The 20590-nt window shown below is 53.1% G+C and overlaps 1 protein-coding gene across 1 annotated transcript in view; it reads right to left on the minus strand.

The window, feature by feature from the left end:
* Positions 1–9394: 9394 nt before the first annotated feature.
* The window catches only part of C16_21H6orf132 (chromosome 16_21 C6orf132 homolog), a 30948-nt gene continuing 19752 nt past the window's right edge, over positions 9395–20590 (minus strand). Inside the window, exons 3-5 of the mRNA XM_037199699.1 lie at positions 17178–17253; positions 11281–14590; positions 9395–10830 (exon numbers count right to left, since the gene is read on the minus strand). Coding sequence (XP_037055594.1) covers positions 10713–10830; positions 11281–14590; positions 17178–17253 — 3504 coding nt within the window. The 3' untranslated portion in view covers positions 9395–10712. The remainder of the gene's footprint in view (positions 10831–11280; positions 14591–17177; positions 17254–20590) is intronic.

The following is a 20590-nucleotide window of genomic DNA, read 5'->3' on the forward strand; positions in this document are numbered from 1 at the left end:
GGTCTCCAAGGGCTTTATGAAATTCTCCTTCCTTTTTTGGAGTTGGGGACAGAGCTCAGGGCCTTGTGCATGCTGGGCACATGCTCTACCCCTGAGTGACAGCTCCAGCCCAGCGGTGTGTCCAGGGTGCGCCAGCGTCCTCAGAGGCCCTTCTCGGTGTCTTTGTAGGAACAAGAGCCCGAGCTTTGTCATTTATTGCCACCTCTGAATTTTCCTGGTGACAGGCTTATTGTTCTCCCTCTCTCAGGCTCCCCCTGAAGCGAGTGCTTGGACTCGATGGTCCAGCTGCAGGCTGTGGAGGAAGCGGCCTGCAGGTGAAGATTTGTCATGGACCCTTCTGGCCCTGCAAACAAATTCAAGGTATTTCCTCTCTTGGTGCTAATGGCTTAGGCTCATCTATACTTTGTTTATTTATTGTTTTTTCTTTGTTCTAAGTTATTTAATTATGGATAATATATGTATATAGCATAAAACTTAAAAGATAGAAATTTACATATATTTAATACTATATATAACAAATATCTTCCTCCTCCCACATCCCAGACTCTCAGACCTCATCCATGGGGCCTACTGATGAGTCGGTATGGTTTTATGTATTCTTGTGTGCATCAAACACTTATGTATATCTCTCCCTTTTATAGCATGTATAAACACCATGCTTTCTCCTAGTGGTTAGAGTGTCTTTCGTGTCAATAATAAAGAATTTCTTTCTGATTCATGGGTGCACAATGCTGTGACACTGGCCTCTTCCTTCACTCATCTCTCAGGTGTCAGACAGGTCCTTTACACCTTCTTTTTAATCCCAGCACTCGGAAGGCAGAGGCAGGTGGAGCTCTGTGAGTTCAAGAATAGTCTAGTCTATACAGAGAGCCCCAGGACAGCCAGGGCTCTAGAAAGAGACCCTGTCTCTAAATAAATAAATAAATAAATAGATTTATTTTAAGTTTAAGTGTGTGTGTGTTGGGTGGAAGGGTATGTGCTTGTGAGATATGAACCCATTGAGGCCAGAAGAGGGCACCAGATCCCCTGGGGCTGGAGATACAGGCAATTTGTAAACTGTCGGATATGGATGCTGGCAATCAAACTTGCATCCTCTGGAAGAGCAAGCAGTACAAGTTCTTTTTTCATCTTAAAGATTCATCTATTTTGAGCCAGGCAGTGGTGGTGCACGCCTTTAATCCCAGCACTTGGGAGGCAGAGGCAGGCAGATCTCTGTGAGTTCGAGGCCAGCCTGGGCTACAGAGTGAGTTCCAGGACAGGCTCCAAAGCTACACAGAGAAACCCTGTCTCAAAAAACCAAAAAAAAAAAAATTCATTTTATATATGAGTGTTTTGTGTGTGTGTGTGTGTGTCTGTGTGTGTGTGTGTCTGTGTGTGTGTGTGTCTGTGTGTCTGTGTGCACTATGTGTATGCAATACCCACAGAGGTCAGCAGAGGGCATCAGATCTCCTAGAATTAGAGTTACAGATGGTTGTGATCCACCATGTGTGGGAACTGAATCTGGGTCCTCCGTAAGAACAAGTGCTGATAACTGCTGAGCCGTCTCTTCAACCTTCAACCCCACCTCCTGCTCTTTTTGTGTGTTCATTCAGTAGACAGCTCTGTGTGTGTCAGTTGCTGCGTATGCTTGCTAAACAGGTCACCCATTCCCTGATTTTGTGTCACTTTACACTCCCACTGATGCCTGCTTCCTTATGATGCCATTGTCTTGAGACTTGTGGAAAGTTACCGGTCTGGTAGTAAAAAACAGTGTCTTACTATGGTTTCATTGAGTGGAGTCAAGTGTGCCTTGTTTGTGATTGTCACAAACAAGTGTGTGTTTATGTTACCTGTGTGGTGGCATCTGCAGATGTGTGCTATGATACCTGGCATCTCAGAGGAGGGTGCACAGTCCCTTTCTGGGCTGGGGCTGGTGACAATTGAGTTGTACTTCAGGTTGTCCAAGTCAAAGGAAGGGAGGTGAGGGAGGGAGGGAGGGAGGGAGGGAGGGAGGGAGGGAGGGAGGGAGGGAGGATAGACCGGCCTTTTAGGCGGAGAGGAGAACACAGACTGTAAGTGAGTAGTGAGGACTGGGTGTGGAGGTGAAGGGGGACACAGACCCAAGAGCTTCGCAGGACTCACCGGGGAGTCTGCATTTTGATCAGAAACCAGGATATACTTCTGTTTTGTTTTTGATTTTTGCTATCCTCAAAGTCACTATGGAGGTGAGGATGACCTTTGAACTGAGGACCGCTGCAGCCACCTCCTAAGTCTGGAGACTGAGATACTGGCCTGCACCTGGCCCAAGATGCTCTTTTTTTCTCTTTATTCTTGTTGCTTTTTTTTTTTTTTTTTTTGAGACAACTTAGCCTGGTTGTCCTAGAACTCCATTATGTAGATCAGGCTGGCCTCAGGCTCACAGAGATCCACCTGCCTTTGCTTCCTGTTGCTTTAAATACTGTATTTTGATTACATTTATTTATTTATATACTTTATAAGTGTGTATGTATGTGATTGTGCACTGTGTGTATGTATGTGATTGTGCACTGGCTCCCACGCTGCTGCACTAAGCACTAGATAGAGCCTCTCATCATCTAACACGAATAGATCTCCTCCCATCATCTAACACTAATAGATCACCTCTCATCATCTAACACTAATAGATCGCCTCTCATCATCTAACACTAATAGATCGCCTCTCATCATCTAACACTAATAGATCGCCTCTCATCATCTAACACTAATAGATCTCCTCCCATCATCTAACACTAATAGATCACCTCTCATCATCTAACATGAATAGATCGCCTCTCATCATCTAACACGAATAGATCTCCTCTCATCATCTAACACTAATAGATCACCTCTCACTGCTCACTCTCAGCTCTGAGTGCACTACAATCATCCCAGTTTATATGTGTGCCACCTCGTTTCTTAGTAGAAAGCTAAGCAGCTGGTGTAAGGTCACCACGCTCTTGGTTGCTAGGTGAGGCAGGGGCAGGCACCTTTAGGGCAAAGTCCTGTATCATATACCTTCACCTGCCCCTTCCTTTATGGTACAGGCTGTGGGTGCCCACGGGCATCCCTGCCCATCACCTTAATCTTTTAAACGGGCTCCATGCCCTTGGCCCAGGCTTCCCCAATGTGTCTAATACTCTCCTTTCTTCTGTGTCTGTTGCCCTTGAACTCAACTAGGTAGTCCAGGCTGACCTCAGATTCAAACAGTGCTCCTCCCTCAGCCTTCTGAGAGCCAGGACTTCCAGTGCCGCCACACTCAGTTTCTCCTTTCTTCTTATTGACCTTAAACTGAGCATGCTCAGGAATGTACTGCTCATTTCCTTGTGTGATCCAGGTTGGCCTCAAGTTCACAGAAATCCTCCTGTCTCAGTCTCCCAAGTGTTGGGATTACAGGGGTTATACCACCATGCCTAGTTTATTCCACACTTTTATCCCCACTGCGCCCCCCCCCCCAACTTACTATTTCTTAGAGGTCATTCCTGCTATGTAAACAACATCCTCATTGGCTTTTGTGACTGCAGAGTGTCTTATCACATGCCTTATTGATTATCTATTGATTACTTGTTATTTATGTTGAAGATGCAATCGAGGATGTTTTCAGCAAGCAATGATATAATGGCATGATGTCATTTTACTAGTATATCTGGAACAGACTTCCTAGAAGCAGAATTCTTATCCCATGATATATGGAGCATGACTTTTATATATCATTTGCGTGTGTATGTATCTATATATGCATGACTGTGTGCATGAACATGCCTGCTGAGGTCCAAAGTGGGTGTCAGAGCCCTTGGCGCTGGAGTTCCAGGTGTTTGTGGACTGCTTGATTGTGGGTGCTGGATCTGAACTCTCATCCTCCAGGCTGAGCAGCAGGTACTCTTTATTTATTTATTTTTTAAGTGTATGAGTGCTCTGTTTGCATGTATGCCTGCATGCCAGAAGATGCATCAGATCCCATTATAAACAGTTGTGAGCCACCATGTGGTTGCTGGGAATTGAACTCAGGACCTCTGGAAGAGCGGCCAGTGCTCTTAACAGCTGAGCCATCTCTTCAGTCCACAGTAAGTACTCTTAATTGTTGAGCATCTCTAGCCCCAGTGCTAGCTTTTAGAGTATGAATGTCTGTGTCCTGAATTCAGGTTAAGATCCTACTCCATTGCCAAGATGATGGTATTAGGAGATAAGGCGGCTTTTGCAGAGGTAATTAGATCACCAGGTCACAGCTTCCTTCATGAGATTGAGACTCAGAGGGGCTGGAGCTGCAGCTCGGTGGTAAGACACTTACCTACTGTGTTCAAGCCCCTGGGTTCTACCTCAAACACTATCAAAAATAGAAAATGGCCGGGCAGTGGTGGGGCACACCTTTAATCCCAGCACTTGGGAGGCAGAGGCGGGCGGATCTCTGTGAGTTCCAGGAAAGGTGCAAAGCTACACAGAGAAACCCTGTCTCAAAAAAAAAAAAAAAAAAAAAAAAAAGAAAAAGAAGAAAGAAAGAAAGAAAGAAAGAAAGAAAGTGGAGACCTGTCCAGTCCCTTCTGCAGCAGGAGGACAGCAGCAGGCACCAGCTATGAACCAGAAAGCAAGCCCTCACTGGACACCAGTCTGCCTGGAGGTCAGCCTTCCAAGCCTCAGGACCTGTAAGAAATCAGTTCACAAGTCTCAGTGGATGGAGCTTTGTTCCAACAATCTGAGCAGCTCGAGGGCGCGGCCACTGCCAGATGCCCTTGCTAGCTTTGTAGCGCCTTCGCCTCCCTGCAGGAGAAGAAAGAGCCCGTTTTCCCACACTGCCCCCAACACCGTGTGTTTTAATCTCCTGCCCATCTGATAAGTGGAAAACAGTATTTCAGAAGCATTTCATTTTATGCTCATTAAGATGGTGGAGGGAGCTTTCCCACAGAGCGATGTTTGAGATAGCATCCCTAGGAGACAGCCCCGCTGAGGAGTGAGCCAGGATGCTTCTGAGCATGGTGTTCTCACCTTCCCAGGACTGCCTGGTGGCAGACGGTCACTCTGGCCAGAAATCACCCTGGTGTGCGCATGTGCGAAGGCTCCCTTCTGCTCCCCAAGACCATGCCACCTTCTCTCCGGGGACATTTGTCTCTTCCCTGATGTCTAAAGAAATCAAACAAAGTGGTTTTCCCTCACTGCCTTCCTCAGGCCAGATACACTTTATTTTATCTTAATTCTTAAAAAGTTTTATTTAAAAGCTGGGCGGTGGTGGCACACGCCTTTAATCCCAGCCCTCGTTAGGAAGAGCCAGGCAGATCTCTGTGAGTTCGAGGCCTGCCTGGTTTACAGAGCGAGATCCAGGACAGGCACCAAAACTACAGAGAAACCCTGTCTCGAAAAACAAAACAAAACAGAAATTTTATCTAAGCCCGGCAGTTTTGAAGATAAATAAAAAAAAAAAAAGTTTTATTTATTTTATGTCTATGGGTATTTTGCCTGCATGTGTATATGTGTGCCTGGTGCCATGGATCCCCTGAAACTGAACTCACTCTGTAGACCAGGCTGGTCTTGAACTCAGAGATCCACCTGCCTCTGACTCCCAAGTGCTGGAATTAAAGGAGTACGAAACCACCGCCCAGCACAGTCAGTGCTTTTAATGGAGTCTTCCCCCCAGCCCCTTGTGGGGTTGTTGTTAGTAGTGTGTTTATTACTCTGTGGACTGTATTCTTTAGACACAGTTTGGGTAAGGTAAGGACAGAAGGAGGCTTCCACTCCTTTCCCGTCTCCCTCTCCTGGGGTGTTGTTGGTTTGTTTGTTTGTTTTTATTCTCCAAGACAAGGTCCCATGTAGCCCAGGTTGGCTTTGAACACACCAGATAGTCTTGAGGTCAGGAAGGGTGACCTATATCTGAAAGCCCAGTGCTTAGGAGGCAGAGGCTGGAAGATCAACGTCAGCCAAGACTGGCCTTGAACCTCTGCTCCTCCTGCCCCTAGCTCCCTGGGGTCGCAGGTGTGTGACACCATGCCCAGTGACTAGAAAACACTTTGTGGGCAAGTCTTCTAGTTGGATCTGTGTAAATGAACCAGGAAGTAAGAAGCAAATGTCCACGAAAGGTAAAGCCTCAGAGATAATTTCTTTTTCATTCATTTATATATACATCTATCTATCTATCTATCTATCTATCTATCTATCTATCGAGTTTTGTGTGCACTCGTGTGTGTGTGTGTGTGCGTGTGTGTGTGTGTGTGTGTGTGTGTGTGTGTACATAGGTGTGCCTGCGTGTATGCATGCCTGGTTCTGCACCAGCTGCTGTGAGAACAGCCCCTCTGGAGCTTGAGGCTTATGTGAGGGGAGTCTTGTGGAAGTGCCCTAGGGCTGTCGGGGGTGGGGAGAGGGAGGGCAGAGAGGATCTGACTATGCTGGAAAGGGGTCCTGACTGAGACAAAGAACTAGTCAGCAAGTGGGGGGGGGCGTGGCCTTGGGTGCCAGCTCTCTCAAGGAAGACAGTTCCTTGGGAGAGACTCAGGAGGGATTAGTGGGAGCACTTCTGGCATCCAGAGTAGGAGGGCTTCTGGCTGGGAATGTAGTTTTGTGGTAGAGCACTTGCCTACACCAAACATGCATGACCCTGGCGTCCATCCCTTGTACCACAAAGTGCGTGTATTGGGGGGTGTGGCAAAGAGGCAGGACAGAGTCCACCTGGTGAGCTGAGGCCCATATGAAGCTAGACTTTGAACTGAAAATGCCTCTGGACGGTGTGGATACCAGGGTATCGCTCTCGGTCTAAACAGTGACCTGTTCCTGATGGTCCCCAAGCCATCTCCCCTTTCCCGCCTTCCTTCTGTCCTTGGAACAAGAGTTTGGACAGGTGCAGGCACACCCACACCCTCGGTGCTGCCGTGGAGGCAGAGGGCAGGAAGGAGGGAGTTCCCGTCTCCCTGCAGCTGTGTGGCCTGGGAAGGGCATTTGCACTGTGGGAATTGTAGTTTCCGCGGCGAGGGCCAAGCGGACGCTCTTGGATGTGTACCTGCCTTACCTGGGAGCCTGTTAGAAGTAAGGCTCAGGAGGTTATTTTTGCAAGTCCCCTAGTGCATCCCATACCCAGGACAAACCAGGTCAATCAACAACCGTTGGATCTAAATCTGAACTCAGAACTTTATCTGCCCCCGCCCCCAGGGAAGTACAGGCAGCTGTGAGCACAGCGCCACCTGCTGGCTGATGCCAGCTGCATGTGCAGGCAAGTGTGCTCGCAGGGTGCCGCGAGGGCACCAGGGCAAACTGCCGAGCTCACTCTCCTGCCGGCTACCCGGGGAAGTCAGGTGACCTGCATGTCAAGAGCAGCTTTAAACGCCCAAGAGATGTCACCAAAGTACAAGAGCAGAGTTTGCATTGGTCACAAGGACCTTTGTCCAGTGCTTGAATGTGACAACTGTGCAAACCTCCTCCTGCACAGATCCAGTCCGAATGCTACCACGGGTCCCCGTCCCACACTCTTCTCTCACCATCCTGGCTAAAAGCCACCAGAGGTTCCGAAGCAAGCCCGCTGTACCTGGCTGTGCAGGGCCTTCGGAAGGAGGCACAGGATGAGGCCCTGGCCTCAGTGGCCACCCATCCAGGCCCCCTGACTAATGACGGGGCGCCAGCCCTGCCCTTGAGCTGTAGAGATGAAAGGGGGCGTAGTTGCAGAGGGTAGGTAGGTAGGTGGAGCGGGCAGGTCAGGACAGGACCACTTGGCAGCTCAGCCCTCAGCCTTTGGGTCCAAAATCACCTCAGTGGCACTGGCTTTAATTCCCAGTACCACAAAAATAAAGACAATAAATAAATCAATAAAGCAGCTGGGCATTTGGAGCCAAGCACTGGGAGGTGGAGGCGGGAGGACAGGGAAGTTCAAGGCTGTCTTCTGCTATGTGGCAAGTTCACATCCAGCCTGGGCTACCTGTCTGGCGGGGCGGGGGGGGGGAGCGTGCAGGGTTTCTAGGGGGCGGGGCAGGGGAGGAAGAACCAGATGTGGAGTCTTTATCTTCCACTGAAGGGGGCTTCTTTTCTTGAGTCTGCCTCAGAAAAAGCTAAGTTTGACGCTACGGGATGCCAGGCCCAGGATCCACACACAGGCATCCTTAGTCCCTGCCCTCGCTGCTGTAGACCAGGCTGGGTCACTGAGGCTGGAGTCAGCAGAAAGGCTTCTGCACCTAAGGTGTGGCCAACCGGCCCCGGGCACACGAGTGTCCATTAGCCGCCCCCTAACTGCAGAACGGCTTTCCTCTGTGCTCCTCCCCATCCCTACAGTGTGGGGTGAATGGAGAGCATCCGGAGCAGCGCCCTTGGGAAAGGCCGAGCCAGAGGGAATGGTCACAGCTAGGAGGAAGGCAGCTGTGATGGAACAGGGCAGAGCGTGAGCCAGGTTGGCTATTTGGAGCAACTCGATGCCTGCGTTGGAGGCCTGATTTCCTCATCGATGAAATGCAAACACGGTATTACCCACCAGTGAATGTTAGAGGACTGTCATGAGCAACCAGAGCGAGCGGACTTTCCAAACCATCTGGGTTATGTATGTGTTGGTGGTTTTCAACCCGAAGTATGGGGGGGGGGTGAGGAAATGTGTGAAAACGGCCACGAGGGTGTCTTTTAACGGGAAGCTCTCAAGAGCTCAACAAAGTGTGAGACCACACAGCCAAAGGGCAGACCTGCCATTCTAGAGCAGCCAGTGGACACTCAAGGTCATTTAGAAACGGCAGCTGTGGGTAGAGCTCAATCTCAATGGTAGAGCACCTGCCTAGCATGCAGGAGGCCCTGGGTTCAACCTCCAGTACCACAAAAATGTAAGTAATAAATATAGCTTTACAGCTGGGCATGGTGTCGCCCAGCACTCTGGACGTGGAGGCAGGAGGATTTGAGAGTTCAAGGCCATTCTCTGCAACCTAGCACGTTTGTAGCCTGTCTGGGCTACATGAGACTTTGTCCAGAAAAAAAAAAAGAGCCAAATGTGGGGTCCTTATCCTGGGTCAACCTCCATGACCTAAGTTACTTCTGTTCACAAATCCCTGGGTTTTTTGTTCCAGTTTGAGGTGGGGTCTCATGCAGCCAAGCTGGCCTTGAACTGTGTCCCTCCTCCCTGTACTTCCTCAGTGCTGGAACTGGAGGTTGGTACCACAATGCCAGGCCTCAGACTCTGGCCTGGCCCAGGACATGAACCACGTCATTGTCTTGCCCCAAAAGGAACACATGGCCGCCTCCATTCCTCAGGCAGCCTGATGAGGTGGGATCACCGTCAGGCCCGGAGGAAGAACCAGGTTCAGGAAATCAAAGAGACCTGCTTAAGGACAGTTTATCACCTGGCTTCACCTCTGGGCCCGGTCCCCTGTGCCTGGCACTGTCCAGCTGAGCACTGCCAGAGTCCCGTGATGCCCAGGGAAGATCCAAGTCACCAATCGACAGCGGCAGAGCAGGGGCCAGTCCAAACTGGATGTTTATTTGCCATGCCAAGTGAGACCAAGCCCCTCGTCACCCGCCCCGGAGCAGCCATAGCTAAGAGGCCACACCCCGCTCCTCAAGCCTCGACGCTGCAGTTGAATTAGCAAACTCTTTCCTAAAACTCGGCTTAGGGGAACAGTTACAGGCCAGAGCTGTTGATGGGCGTGGCTTCATGAACACAGAGAATCTGTCTGAGCCACCTGGGTGGTTCATCTCCTGTCCCAACCACCTAGTACTTCAGTTAGTACCACAGATCACAGAGGCCCAACATCCCGCTCCCTCGGGGAGCTTCCTCACGTCTGCCCGCTGTTCATATGCGATGGGCCACTCCTCTGCCCTTCCTTTCTCTTCTACCTTGACCTGGTCCCAGGAATCCAGTCAGTCTTCACCTGAACAATTATTGTTCCTGATGGATTTGACATAACACACAAACCAGGACATATATATATATATATATATATATATATATATATATATATATATATATTCCAATTCACTAGAGAAGCCTGGACTGCCCAGGCAGCGGACAAATGGTCTCCCTTGCTCTGAACTGGCCTCAGCACACTACCCTTGACTTTCCAGGACCCATCTCCATGTTGGCAGCACATTTCCCGGACCTCGTGGTTCCTTGGCCCAACCCCCTGAGTAGGACTGAACCAGGGCCTGGATGGAAAAGCACGTCCCATCCCAAGCTCTCTCAAGGCCTTCTCACGGGTAAGAGCCAAGGCCAAGGAGAAGGAACCTAGCCTTGCCCTGGCCAGTCCATAAGGCACTGTTGCAGAGACCGCTCTGTGCTATGCAAGCAGTCTTGATCTCATTTCCAAGTGCCTAAGAAGACCAGCTAGCTACTACCTGTTGCGGGGGAGAGGCAGGCAGGTGTTAATGAGAGCCTCACATTGTGAGGTTCTGACAGGCAAACTGTCACCCCCATGGGTTTCAATTCAGCCCTGAGGCCCAGCCCTTCTTTTAGAACCCGCGTGTAAACTGGTTTCAGTGAACCTTGCTAAAGCGGACAGTACCAGATAGCAGAAACAAGCCATGAGCCCAGAAAGCTCCTCCTCCTCCCTCCCACCCCTATCCGCCAACAGAACATAGCCAAGCTGTCCCTCGGTCCTTTCGATGTCCATCTTCCGCAGGCCTCTGCCGCTCACACATCGGCCTGTCTGTCTCTGTCCTCCGGAGCAAAGGCTCTCAGTGGTGTGAGCCGGGACCTATAATACCTGGTGCGACCTCCCACCCCCCACAAAACAACTGCCCGAATCCAACCCCTAGAAGTCAGCCGAGTGACCCACAGCTCAGGAGGTGGCTTTCCGATGGGTTCCAGGGTAGGCGTAGGAGATGGGATGGCGCGTCCCTGGCCTCACGGTGAACGTATTGATGGGACTTCCGTAGTGGGTGGTGCCGTGGGGAGACCTGGAGGGAGCGGAAGAGGAGAGCGGTGAAGGTTCACATGCAGCTAGCTGGTTGGTCCCACTCTACCCACCTCCCTTAGAACATGAAATTTTAAAATGTGATGTGATGGACTTCTGGACTCCAGGGGGTACCAAGCGCACCAGACAGACAGACACCCCTGGCACCCTGTGCTCACTCAGACTCCTTGGCTCCCAGCCTGCGTCTCTATCCATCTTTCCACCTGGTCCGCTAGGTCTCCCTTTCCTCAACACTGAGTTGAAGCCCTGAAACTCCAGAGGGCGGGAGGAGAGGGAAGAGGTGTGTTGGGAAGGAGCCAGCCAACAGCCCCCTCTCCAGGTATCTGGGCCTTTCTCCATTCTCTCGTAGTCGCAAGCTATAGCCGTGCGCTTGGCATTAACTCTGTTCACGCATCCCATGTCGCGAACCCGCGGAGATCCTTCCCCAGCTCACCTGCTGCCTTTGGCTGGGACGAAGCCATAGTCGCCGGCTTTGCCGCCGCCGCCACCGGCTCCGCCGCCGGGCGCCTTGTACTTGACCTCGGCGGCGCCTCGGGCGCCCTCCAGCGACAGCCTCCGCGCGTGCAGGCCTCCGGGGGCCCCGCGGCCCGCCGAGTTGACCCGTCGCATCTCGGGGCCTCCGGGCTGCGGCCCGAAGCAGTTAGGGGAGCTCAGGCTGCGGCCAGTGGCGCCGCGGGGCGTCCCGGGGTTGCGGTGGGGCTCCCCGACGTACAGGCGTTTCTTGATGAGCGAGCGTCCGCTGCCGGAGAAGCGATCCAGGCCCCCGAGCCCGGGGTACTGGGCGCCGCCGGGAAAGCGCGAGAAGCCGCGAGCCGGATGGGCCCCGGGGCCCGCGTCCAGGGGCTGCCCCAGGTCCGAGAAGTGGCTCCTGGGTGGGGACCCGCGACGGCCCTGATGCTGCAGCCCGGGGGCGGCGGGGGGCTCAGGGTCATTGCTGAACTCTGGCGGCGGCGGAATGATATCAAAGCTGAACTCCTCTTCTTCCTCTTCCCTCTTGTAGGAAGGAGAGGGCGGAGAAGAGAAGGATTTGGGGAGGGCGCGGCTCGGGGGCAAGCCTGAGGGAGCGGGTCTTTCCCGGGCCACAGCGGTCGGGGACTCCGCCTTGGTCCACCCATGCCTATGGGTTGGCTCTGGGCCCTGTGTGTCTCGCCCCTGCTGGGGCTTCCACTGGCCGGGTCCAGCGGGCCGTGCTGAGGTCAGGTGGGAGCCCTCTGTCTCGCTGGGTACCTTAGGGACCACGAGGAAGGAGTTGGGCCGGCTACCTCTGTAAAAGATGCTGTCAGAGCTGGTCTCTGTTTGGTTGCTATGGTCACGGAGACTCCCTGGCAGAGAGGACCGACCCAGTCCCATGGCAGGCCCTCCAGGCCTGGTCTTCTGTGCCCTCTGTCTGGCTGCGAGGAGCAGGGCCATTGGGGAGCCCCGCTCCACCACCTCCCCGGTCACCGGGTGTCTGAGGAGTTGGTCGTCAGGCTGGACTGGGGTAAGAGGTTTGGCTGGATGGCTTTCCGGCTCCTTTTCGTCCGCTTGTCCCCCGGAGCCTGTGGCCTCCCCTCTGGCCCGAGTGGGAATTACCACAGCAACCCCTCGGCTGTGGCTGTTCTGGCTGCGATGGGTTCTGTAGAGAAATGGTACCTCCTCTCCACCAGTGGACATCTTTGGTGGGAGGGCTGGAGGTGAGAGCGCTCCATTTGTGGACAGTTGGGTGGCCACTCCATTTTCTTGAGATTCTGGCTTTTCTCTCTGCCTCACTGGGACAAGGTCCTTCTTGGCAATCAGCTGAGATGATGTGACGGACAGCTCAGGTGTGTCCTTGGGTGGTGTGGCCTGCCCTGGTGGGTCCTTGGGTGGTGTGGCCTGCCCTGGTGGGTCCTTGGGTGCTGTGGCCTGCCCTGGTGGGTCCTTGGGTGATGTGGTCTGCTCAGGCGTAGGCTTGAGTGGCAAGGCGGGCCCAGGTGTGGTCTTAGGCAGTGTGGCCTGCCCGGGTGCAGGCTTGAATGGTGTGGCTGGCCCAGGTGTGGCCTTGGGTGGGGCTGCTGGCCCAGGTGGAATCTTGGACTGGAGTGGCGTGGCAGGCAGAGGGGTGGCCGCCAGCTGGGGTGGATTCTTGGTGACAGGCTTTTGGAGTCTGCCACTCACAGTGCCGTTTTCAAAGATCCTCCCCCCTTCCAGCCGGGGTTTGGGCGGCAGAGATGCTCTGCCGGGCTTGGCCTCTTTCTCCGCGGAGGAGGCAAAGCGGGCCTCCAGCTCGTTCCGGATCTGCCTGACACTGGGGGCTGGGCTACCCTGGGGGATGTAGTCCACAGGGGGGGCTGGGGCACCCTGGGGGATGTAGTCCACAGGGGGGGCTGGGGCACCCTGGGGGATGTAGTCCACAGGGGGGGCTGGGGCACCCTGGGGGATGTAGTCCACAGGGGGTAGGGGCAGGCTGCTGGTGGCTTCTCTCTCTGGCAGGCTGCTGCTGCTGGAGGGGCTCTTCACAGGACCACATGGGTGTGTCTTCTCGGGCAGGCTCGGAGGAGCCGCCTCCTCTGATAGGCTGGGCCCCTTCTTGCTCTCCTTGTCCTTCAAGGCCACTGGAGGGACCGGCCTGTGGCCGAGTGACCGATCCTCTCTCCTGGACCCACAGAGATAGGCTGCCAACTCACTTCGAAGTTTTTCCATCTGCCGGGGGTCTCTCCAGTCCACTGGTTCTGATGAGTCTGTGTCCTCCAGAGTGGGGGGGTTGGATTTGGGGTGGAGAGTAGGTGAGCTGGATTTGGGGGTCTTCATAAGTCCAGAAGATGGGGGGGCTGCCTGCTCAGTAGAAGGCAAAGGGGGAGCAGCTGGGGGAAGAGAGGGTGCTGGTGGAGGGAGTGGGGGAGCAGCTGGGGGCAGGGGAGGGGCAGGTGGAGGGAGTGGGGGAGCAGCTGGGGGCAGGGGAGGGGCTGGAGGTGGAACTCCAGCTTGTCCATTTGTCTGGGGTTCAGACTGCCTGAGCCTGGGGCTGCCTGATGTCTCAAGCCTGGGCTCTCTGGGATGCTCTGGCTCTGGGGCCCTGTCTGGATAAACTTGAGATGCAGGGCGGATGTTGAAGCTGGGAGGCAGGGGGAAGTGTGCCGAGGCCTTCTGGCTGGCTTCCTCCTCTTCTGGTGCTTCCTGAACCGGGATAGACGAGGTCCTGACTGGAGTTGGGGGAGGCACCTTGAATGACCTGGGGAAGGTGAGGTGGGATTCGGGGCTGGGCCCTAGGTGGCTCCCCTTCAGTTCAGCGGGGCTTTTGGGGGGGCTGGTCCTGGGGTCTTCTGGCTGCCTGCCATTGAGTGCTACTTCTGATTTCCACTTGATAATCCGTGTTCCAGTTGCATGAGGGGAGACTGGAGTTGGGGGTCCTGGGGCTGGCAAAGAAGGCGGAGGGGGGCTCAGGAAAGCTGAGGGTGGGGCGGGGGGGATGAAGTCTGGAGGGGTAGGTGTCGATGGCGGGGAGAGGGCAGCCGAGGGAGATAAAGTGTCCAGTACTGGGGGTGGGGGTGGGGCCGTGCTGGGTGGGGGTGGGGGCTCCGCCAGCAGGGGAGGGGGAGGAGGAGGGACAGACGGAGGTGGTGGTGGAGGGGACTCCCCTGGAGGCTGCGAAGTGTCCTGGGGTGGCCCTGGGGCTGGGCCTGGGGGAGGTGGGGGGATGGACGAGTCGAGGTCATAGTGTACAGGCCTCAGGTCGCCCACAGAGCTGTACAGCCGGAGGTTGCCGTTCACCAGTGAGCTGGTACCTGAAAGAAGAGAGGCGGAGAGGTGGAGCTGAGCCGGTCCCCTGCCTCTTCTAACAAGGCTCTCTCTTTCTGTCTGTTTCTTGCTTTCACGAGTGTGTAGGGGGTGGGGGTTACCATGGCATGGCTGTGGACGTCTGAGGACAACTATGGGAATACGTTCTCTCCTCCCACCACTGAGCTCGGCTCAGATTTGGTGGCTCGCCTTACCTGCCGAGCCATCTGCCAATCTCTGTGCCGGGCACAGGAGGGGGGGCTGGCCAAGAAACGCTAGTTCTCCCAATTCTTCCATCCCAAACCTGACCGAGGAAGCGGCAATGCCCCTATGTCCTGAGCTGTCCCAGGAGCGGTCGGTCCTCTGTTACTGTAATAGGGTGACTCCCACTCCAGGCCCCGGAGCAGGCTTTGGGGCTTACACTAAATCGTGTAAGCCCGTGGAAAGAGTTCTTTGAGGTTACTGTGGTTCCCAGTGCCTCAGGGAAGCCAGGTGTGGTGGCTCATTCCTACAATCTCAATAGTTGAGAAACTGAGGCAGGAGAATTGCCATGAGTTCAAGGCCAGCCTGGGCTACAGAGTGAGACTGTCTCAAACAAACAAGAACAAAAAGAAAGAAAGAAAAAGGGAAGCTGGGGAGATGAGCCCGTGAGTAAGGCCTGCAGTGTGAGCTTGACGACCTGGGTTCGGAGCCCTGGCACCCACGGAGCTGGTGTGGTGGCCTCCTGTCAGCAGTGCCCGGAAGCAGGGGCAGGCCAGTCACCGGGGCCCGCTGGCCACCTGGTCCTGCACAATTCCAAGATCCAGGCTCAGTTAAAGACCCTGCCTCAAAAAAATAGGGTGGAAAGAGAAGAGAGAAAACACGTCTGGCCTCCTCACACACCTGCACATGCATACTATACACACACACACTAACAGATACACATGCATACTACACACACATAGGTACACGTGCATATTATATATATACACACACAAGCATATACACATGCATACTATATATGCACACACACTAACAGATACACATGCATACTATACACACACTAACATGTACACATGCATACTATATATACACACACAAACAGGTACACATGCATGCTATACACACATACACTAACAGATACACATGTATACTATGCACACATACACACTAACAGGTGCACATGCACATTTAAAAAAAGGGAGCCAGGCAGCGGTGGCTCACACTTTTAATCCCAGCACTTGGGAAGCAGAGGCAGGTGGATCTCTGTGAGTTCAAGGCCAGCCTGGTCTACAGAGTGAATTCCAGGACAGCCAGGGCAACACAGAGAAACCCTGTCTAGAAAAAACAAACAAACAAAAAAGAGGAAGAGGGGACAGATCAGGGATCATGGAGAGGTGGGGACGGTGAAAGCGAGGAGGAAGGCGCCTCACAAACAGACGACTCATGCTTTGGGGAGCGGAGACTGTAGGGACCCACTTAGTCACGTCATTTAGAACCTCTGCGTCAGGGTCTGGACTGGTGGATGGCACAGAGGAAGGAAGGTACCCAGGGCAATGTGGCTACGGAGATGGACACCTGGACGCAGCCGTCTTCCTCTCCTCCTGGGCCGCAGCCCCAGAAGAGTCTGCCTCCCTCCTTCACACTCTTCCCACTCCAAGTGGGAGAGCAGACAGCAGCCTGAGAAAGGGTGCCTGGGAAGGCGTCTCTTAGCTGGTGATCCTGAACAAGGGGGGCCTGGAATGGAGCACCTGGGGTCCCGACAGCAGTGAACAAACAGATACCTCTCACTAAAGCTTATTCTTGTTTGTTTTGTCCCAGGGTTCGAACCCAGGGCTTTGTTCATGCTAGGTGAGGTTGACCTCTGGCCTCTACACACTCTGCAACTTGCTCAGCCCCTAAACTTTATTCCTTAAGGGGTCAACCAGACAGACCACGGACGCCATACATTAGTAAATCATTACCGTGGTAAAGGCAGTAATAAAAGCAGCAGGGGAAGGGTGCTGGGGGGTGCCATTTCATTAGGAAGGCTCCACTGAGAAGGTGACCTTGCAGCAGAGGGGCGGTAGGAGGGGCCGAGATGCAGACCCTGGGGTGAAAACCTGCCTAGGCTAATTAAGGAAATCCCACGTGGCCAATGCGGGGAGGGGCAGGGAAGCAGTGAGTGAGATCCCAGCCGTCTTCCATAACCTTTGCTCTGCGTAACATGGGATGTGCCTGGCCAGGTGTGAGCAGACACCTTAACACCACGTGGCTTCCATCCATCCCACACATTCAGTCCTCGAGTTGGCACTGCTGTTCCCAGGCAGGGCGAGCGTCGTCCCAGGGACAGAGCTAATCAGGGTAGAGCTGAGACAGGTGTCTGACCCCAGAGGTCTTGCTGTGACCTGGTTCCACCCTTCTCCCCACTAAGACTCAAATGGGTCTTAGCCGACCACGGCTCTCGCTCTCGGCATCTCCCAGCCACTGTCCTCACCCACGTCGGCCAGTGGCTCAGAGGCCCACGACTCTGACTTTGTCTCCCGCTGGGAAGGTGGGGTAGGTGTTTGTTTTTTGGAGTTCAGGGCCCACAGAGGAAGGAAAGATGGAGAAGCCACAAGATCAGAGTCCTCTTACCTCCTACTTCTTTGCCTGCGAAGTCCTCTGGGACCGAGGGTGTGGGCACAGCCAGCCCGTGGTTCTCCTGGGCGTTCTGAAAGAGACCAGAAAGAGGTCAGGGCTCACGGAGCGCTGGCTGCAGGGCCAGCTGGAGCTCTGACCCCGGCTGCGAGTCCGCTGTATTGCTGAAGACACCGCAGGGATGCGGAGACTGTCCAACCTCGTAAGGATGTGAAAACGTTAGAGAGAATTCCTTTAGTTTAGATTCATTTCATTAATTCATTGTGTGTGCAGCACCCACGGAGGCCAGAAGAGGCCAGAGTTACACACACTTGAGAATGACGACGTGGATGCTGGGAATTGAACCTGGGTCCCCTGCGAGGGCAGGGCATTTGTGCTCTTAACAGCCAGCCATCTGTCTAGCCTTACACACTTCCTCTTCTTTTTGTAAAGAAATTATTTAATTTTATTTTATGTGCATTGGAATGAAGGTATCAGGCCCCTGGAACTGGAGTTACAGACAGTTGTGAGCCGCCATGTGGATGCTGGGAACTGAACCCAGGTCCTCTGGAAGAACAACAATCAGTGCTCTTAACCACTGAGCCATCTCTCCAGCCCCCAGCAGGTGCTCTTAACCGATAAATCATCTCTCCAGCCCTAAGAGTGAATTTTAAACGATGAATCTGGGCTGCAGATACATTTCAACTGGTAGTGTTTGCCTCGTATACACAGAGGCCTGAGTTCGAGGCCCGGCACTGCAAAAACCATGCTTGTCACCTCAGTACACAGGGTAGGAAGTTCAAGGACATCCTCAGCTGTATAGTGAGTTTGACGCCCGCTTGAGAAACATGAGGCTTAAAAAAAAAAAGCCAAGTGTCCTATTGTCTGTCCTCAGCTAGAGATGTAAGCTTTGGGGCTGCCAGTCAAATTGTTCATCTCTCTATGCATGTATGAGAACAACCGCATAGCAACGTAAGTATTAGCTGTCTAGTTACAGATCAGATTTGCAAATCTGGAATCAGCAAGGACGAAGATCAACTATATATGAATGAAAATCTCCATTAAAAACAAACCAAGGAGCCAGGCATGGTGGCACATGCCTTTATTTCTAGATCAAGGCCGTCCTGGTCTATATAGTAAGTTCCAGGCTATACTAAGACCCTGTCAAAACAAAAACAGGGGCTGGTGACAGCTCGGAGGGTAAAGGTGCTGTGGCCAAGGCCGACTGAGCTGAGCTGGGTCTCTGGGACCCAGAAGGGAAGGAGAGAACCAATTCCTGGAAACGACCCCAAACCTAAGGAAAGAACCCTGCAGTGACTACTTCTGGCCACCCAGTGGCCCAAAGCTAACAGCCACATCCCGACCTCCTGTTTACTCCAGGCTTTCATCAGGAATTTACAGGAACAAAGTAAGTGGTGAACCGGGCCTTTGGAAACAGTGCAGGTGCCTTCTGCTCTCCAAACGGAACAGAGCAGGGCTGTTGACACAGGTGCCGGCTTGGGAGGCGGTTTGCATCCTATCCCCCCAACACACATTTCCATAGATCAACAAAGTGCACACACCTGCGGCTCTGAAGATCGGCTGAGCACCACACGGTGCTTTTGAAGGGTCTCAGTGGCCTGGCCTCTGGTCCCCAAGCCTACTCTCCGTTCCCACTGGACTATTACAGCATCTCACATTCTCCTCCGACAGTCCCCTCCCTGCCCTCTTTATTTTTCTTCTTTCTGCTTCCCTTCTTTTGTGATAGCACAGACTGACCTTCCTTTAAGTCACTACAGAGCAAAGATGACCTTGAACTTCTGGTTTTCCTGCCTTCACCTTCCCCGTGCCTCATGGGGATTCCAGAGATTTCCAGCACACTTGGCTCCTGTGGTGCTGGGGATCAAACCCAGGGCTTTGTGCATGCTAGGCAGGCACTCTGACAACTGAGCCACCCCACATCCCCAGTGCCCCCCTTCATTTCTAATAAGAACGCTCCTGTGAACACACCCTCTTAGTCACCCTCGATGGAAAGATGTCCCCTGTATTCACTAGATGAGGAAATGACACTCAGAAGCATTTGAGAAGTAACTTAAAGCATACAACAGGACTACCAGACCCAGGTCCGTGGAGCCCCGGCTGGGCATTTGGCTCTCCACAGCCGCCCCCTAAGGACTAGCTGCACCGTCTGGTGTGAATGGGCAAGAGCTCAGGCTTTGGAGTCTGGGAACTGAGGCAAAGCCTCAAGAAGAGGCTTTGGGGCTGGGGAGATGGCTCTGTGGGGAAAGCACTTACTATGTAAGCATGAGACCCGAGTTCTAATACCCTAAAACCCACGAGAAGCCTAGCCCGGGTGCAACCAGAGACCCTGCTTCAAACAAGATACAAGGTGAGGATCAACACCCGAGGGTGTCCTCTGACTCCCTCACACATGCTGTGACACACACACACACACACACACACACACACACACACACACACACGAGAAGGGCTTGGAGATGCATTTGCAGGCTGTGTATGATCCTGGAGGGGGGAGGGGTGTGCCATGAAGAGCATTCAGGGACAGTTGGCAGTTGCTGACTGTACACAGCTTACCAGATAACATATGTCATCAGCACTACCTTCTGGAATGTTTCCAGACTCTGTCTCCCTAAGCAGCATGCTAGGAGGACTGGGGGTAAAAGTCCCAATTTCTCAGCTCTTAAGAGAGTCACAAGGACACAAAATACAGTTTTGTTTTCTTATGTTTTTTCCCAGACAGGGTTTCTCTGTGTAGCCCTGGCTATCCTGGAACTCGCTCTGTGGACCAGGCTGGCCTCGAACTCAGAAATCCCTTGGCTTCCTGAGTGCTGGGATTAAAGGCATGCACCACCAGCCACTGCCCAGCCAAAATAAATTTAAAAGATATATGTGTGTGTGTATATGTATACATATATATATATATATATATATATATATATATATATATATATAGAGAGAGAGAGAGAGAGAGAGATTAAACAAGAGGGGGGCGAGTCAAGGGTCAAGCAGTCTGGCATACATGCTGGAGTTCCAGGCTGGTGAGAGACTCTCAAACAAAAGATGCAAGACTTGGAAGACTCCGATGGTTAGCTTACCTGTCTACTGGACACAACCCAGATCACCTGGTTAGAGCAGGCTGGCCTGTGGGCTATCTGTGAATTGTATTGAATGCTTAATTGATGTAGGAAGACCCAGCTTGAAGGTGGGCAGCACCATTCCATGGTGAAGCCCTGGACTGAAGAGCGAGAAGCTACATGAGCACTAAGTGTGCATGCATCCTCTCTGCTCTTGGCCGTGGGTGTGCCGTGAGCAACCGTCCCAGGCTCCTGCCGCTGTGATCTCTCCAGGGTGGATGGACTGTAACCGGAAACTGTTACAACCCATAAATCCTTTCTCATCTAAGCTGCTTTCTGTCAGCGCGCTTTGTCACG

The sequence above is a fragment of the Peromyscus leucopus genome, chromosome 16_21 (genome assembly GCF_004664715.2).
Source record: "Peromyscus leucopus breed LL Stock chromosome 16_21, UCI_PerLeu_2.1, whole genome shotgun sequence".
Classification (NCBI taxonomy): Eukaryota; Metazoa; Chordata; class Mammalia; order Rodentia; family Cricetidae; genus Peromyscus; species Peromyscus leucopus.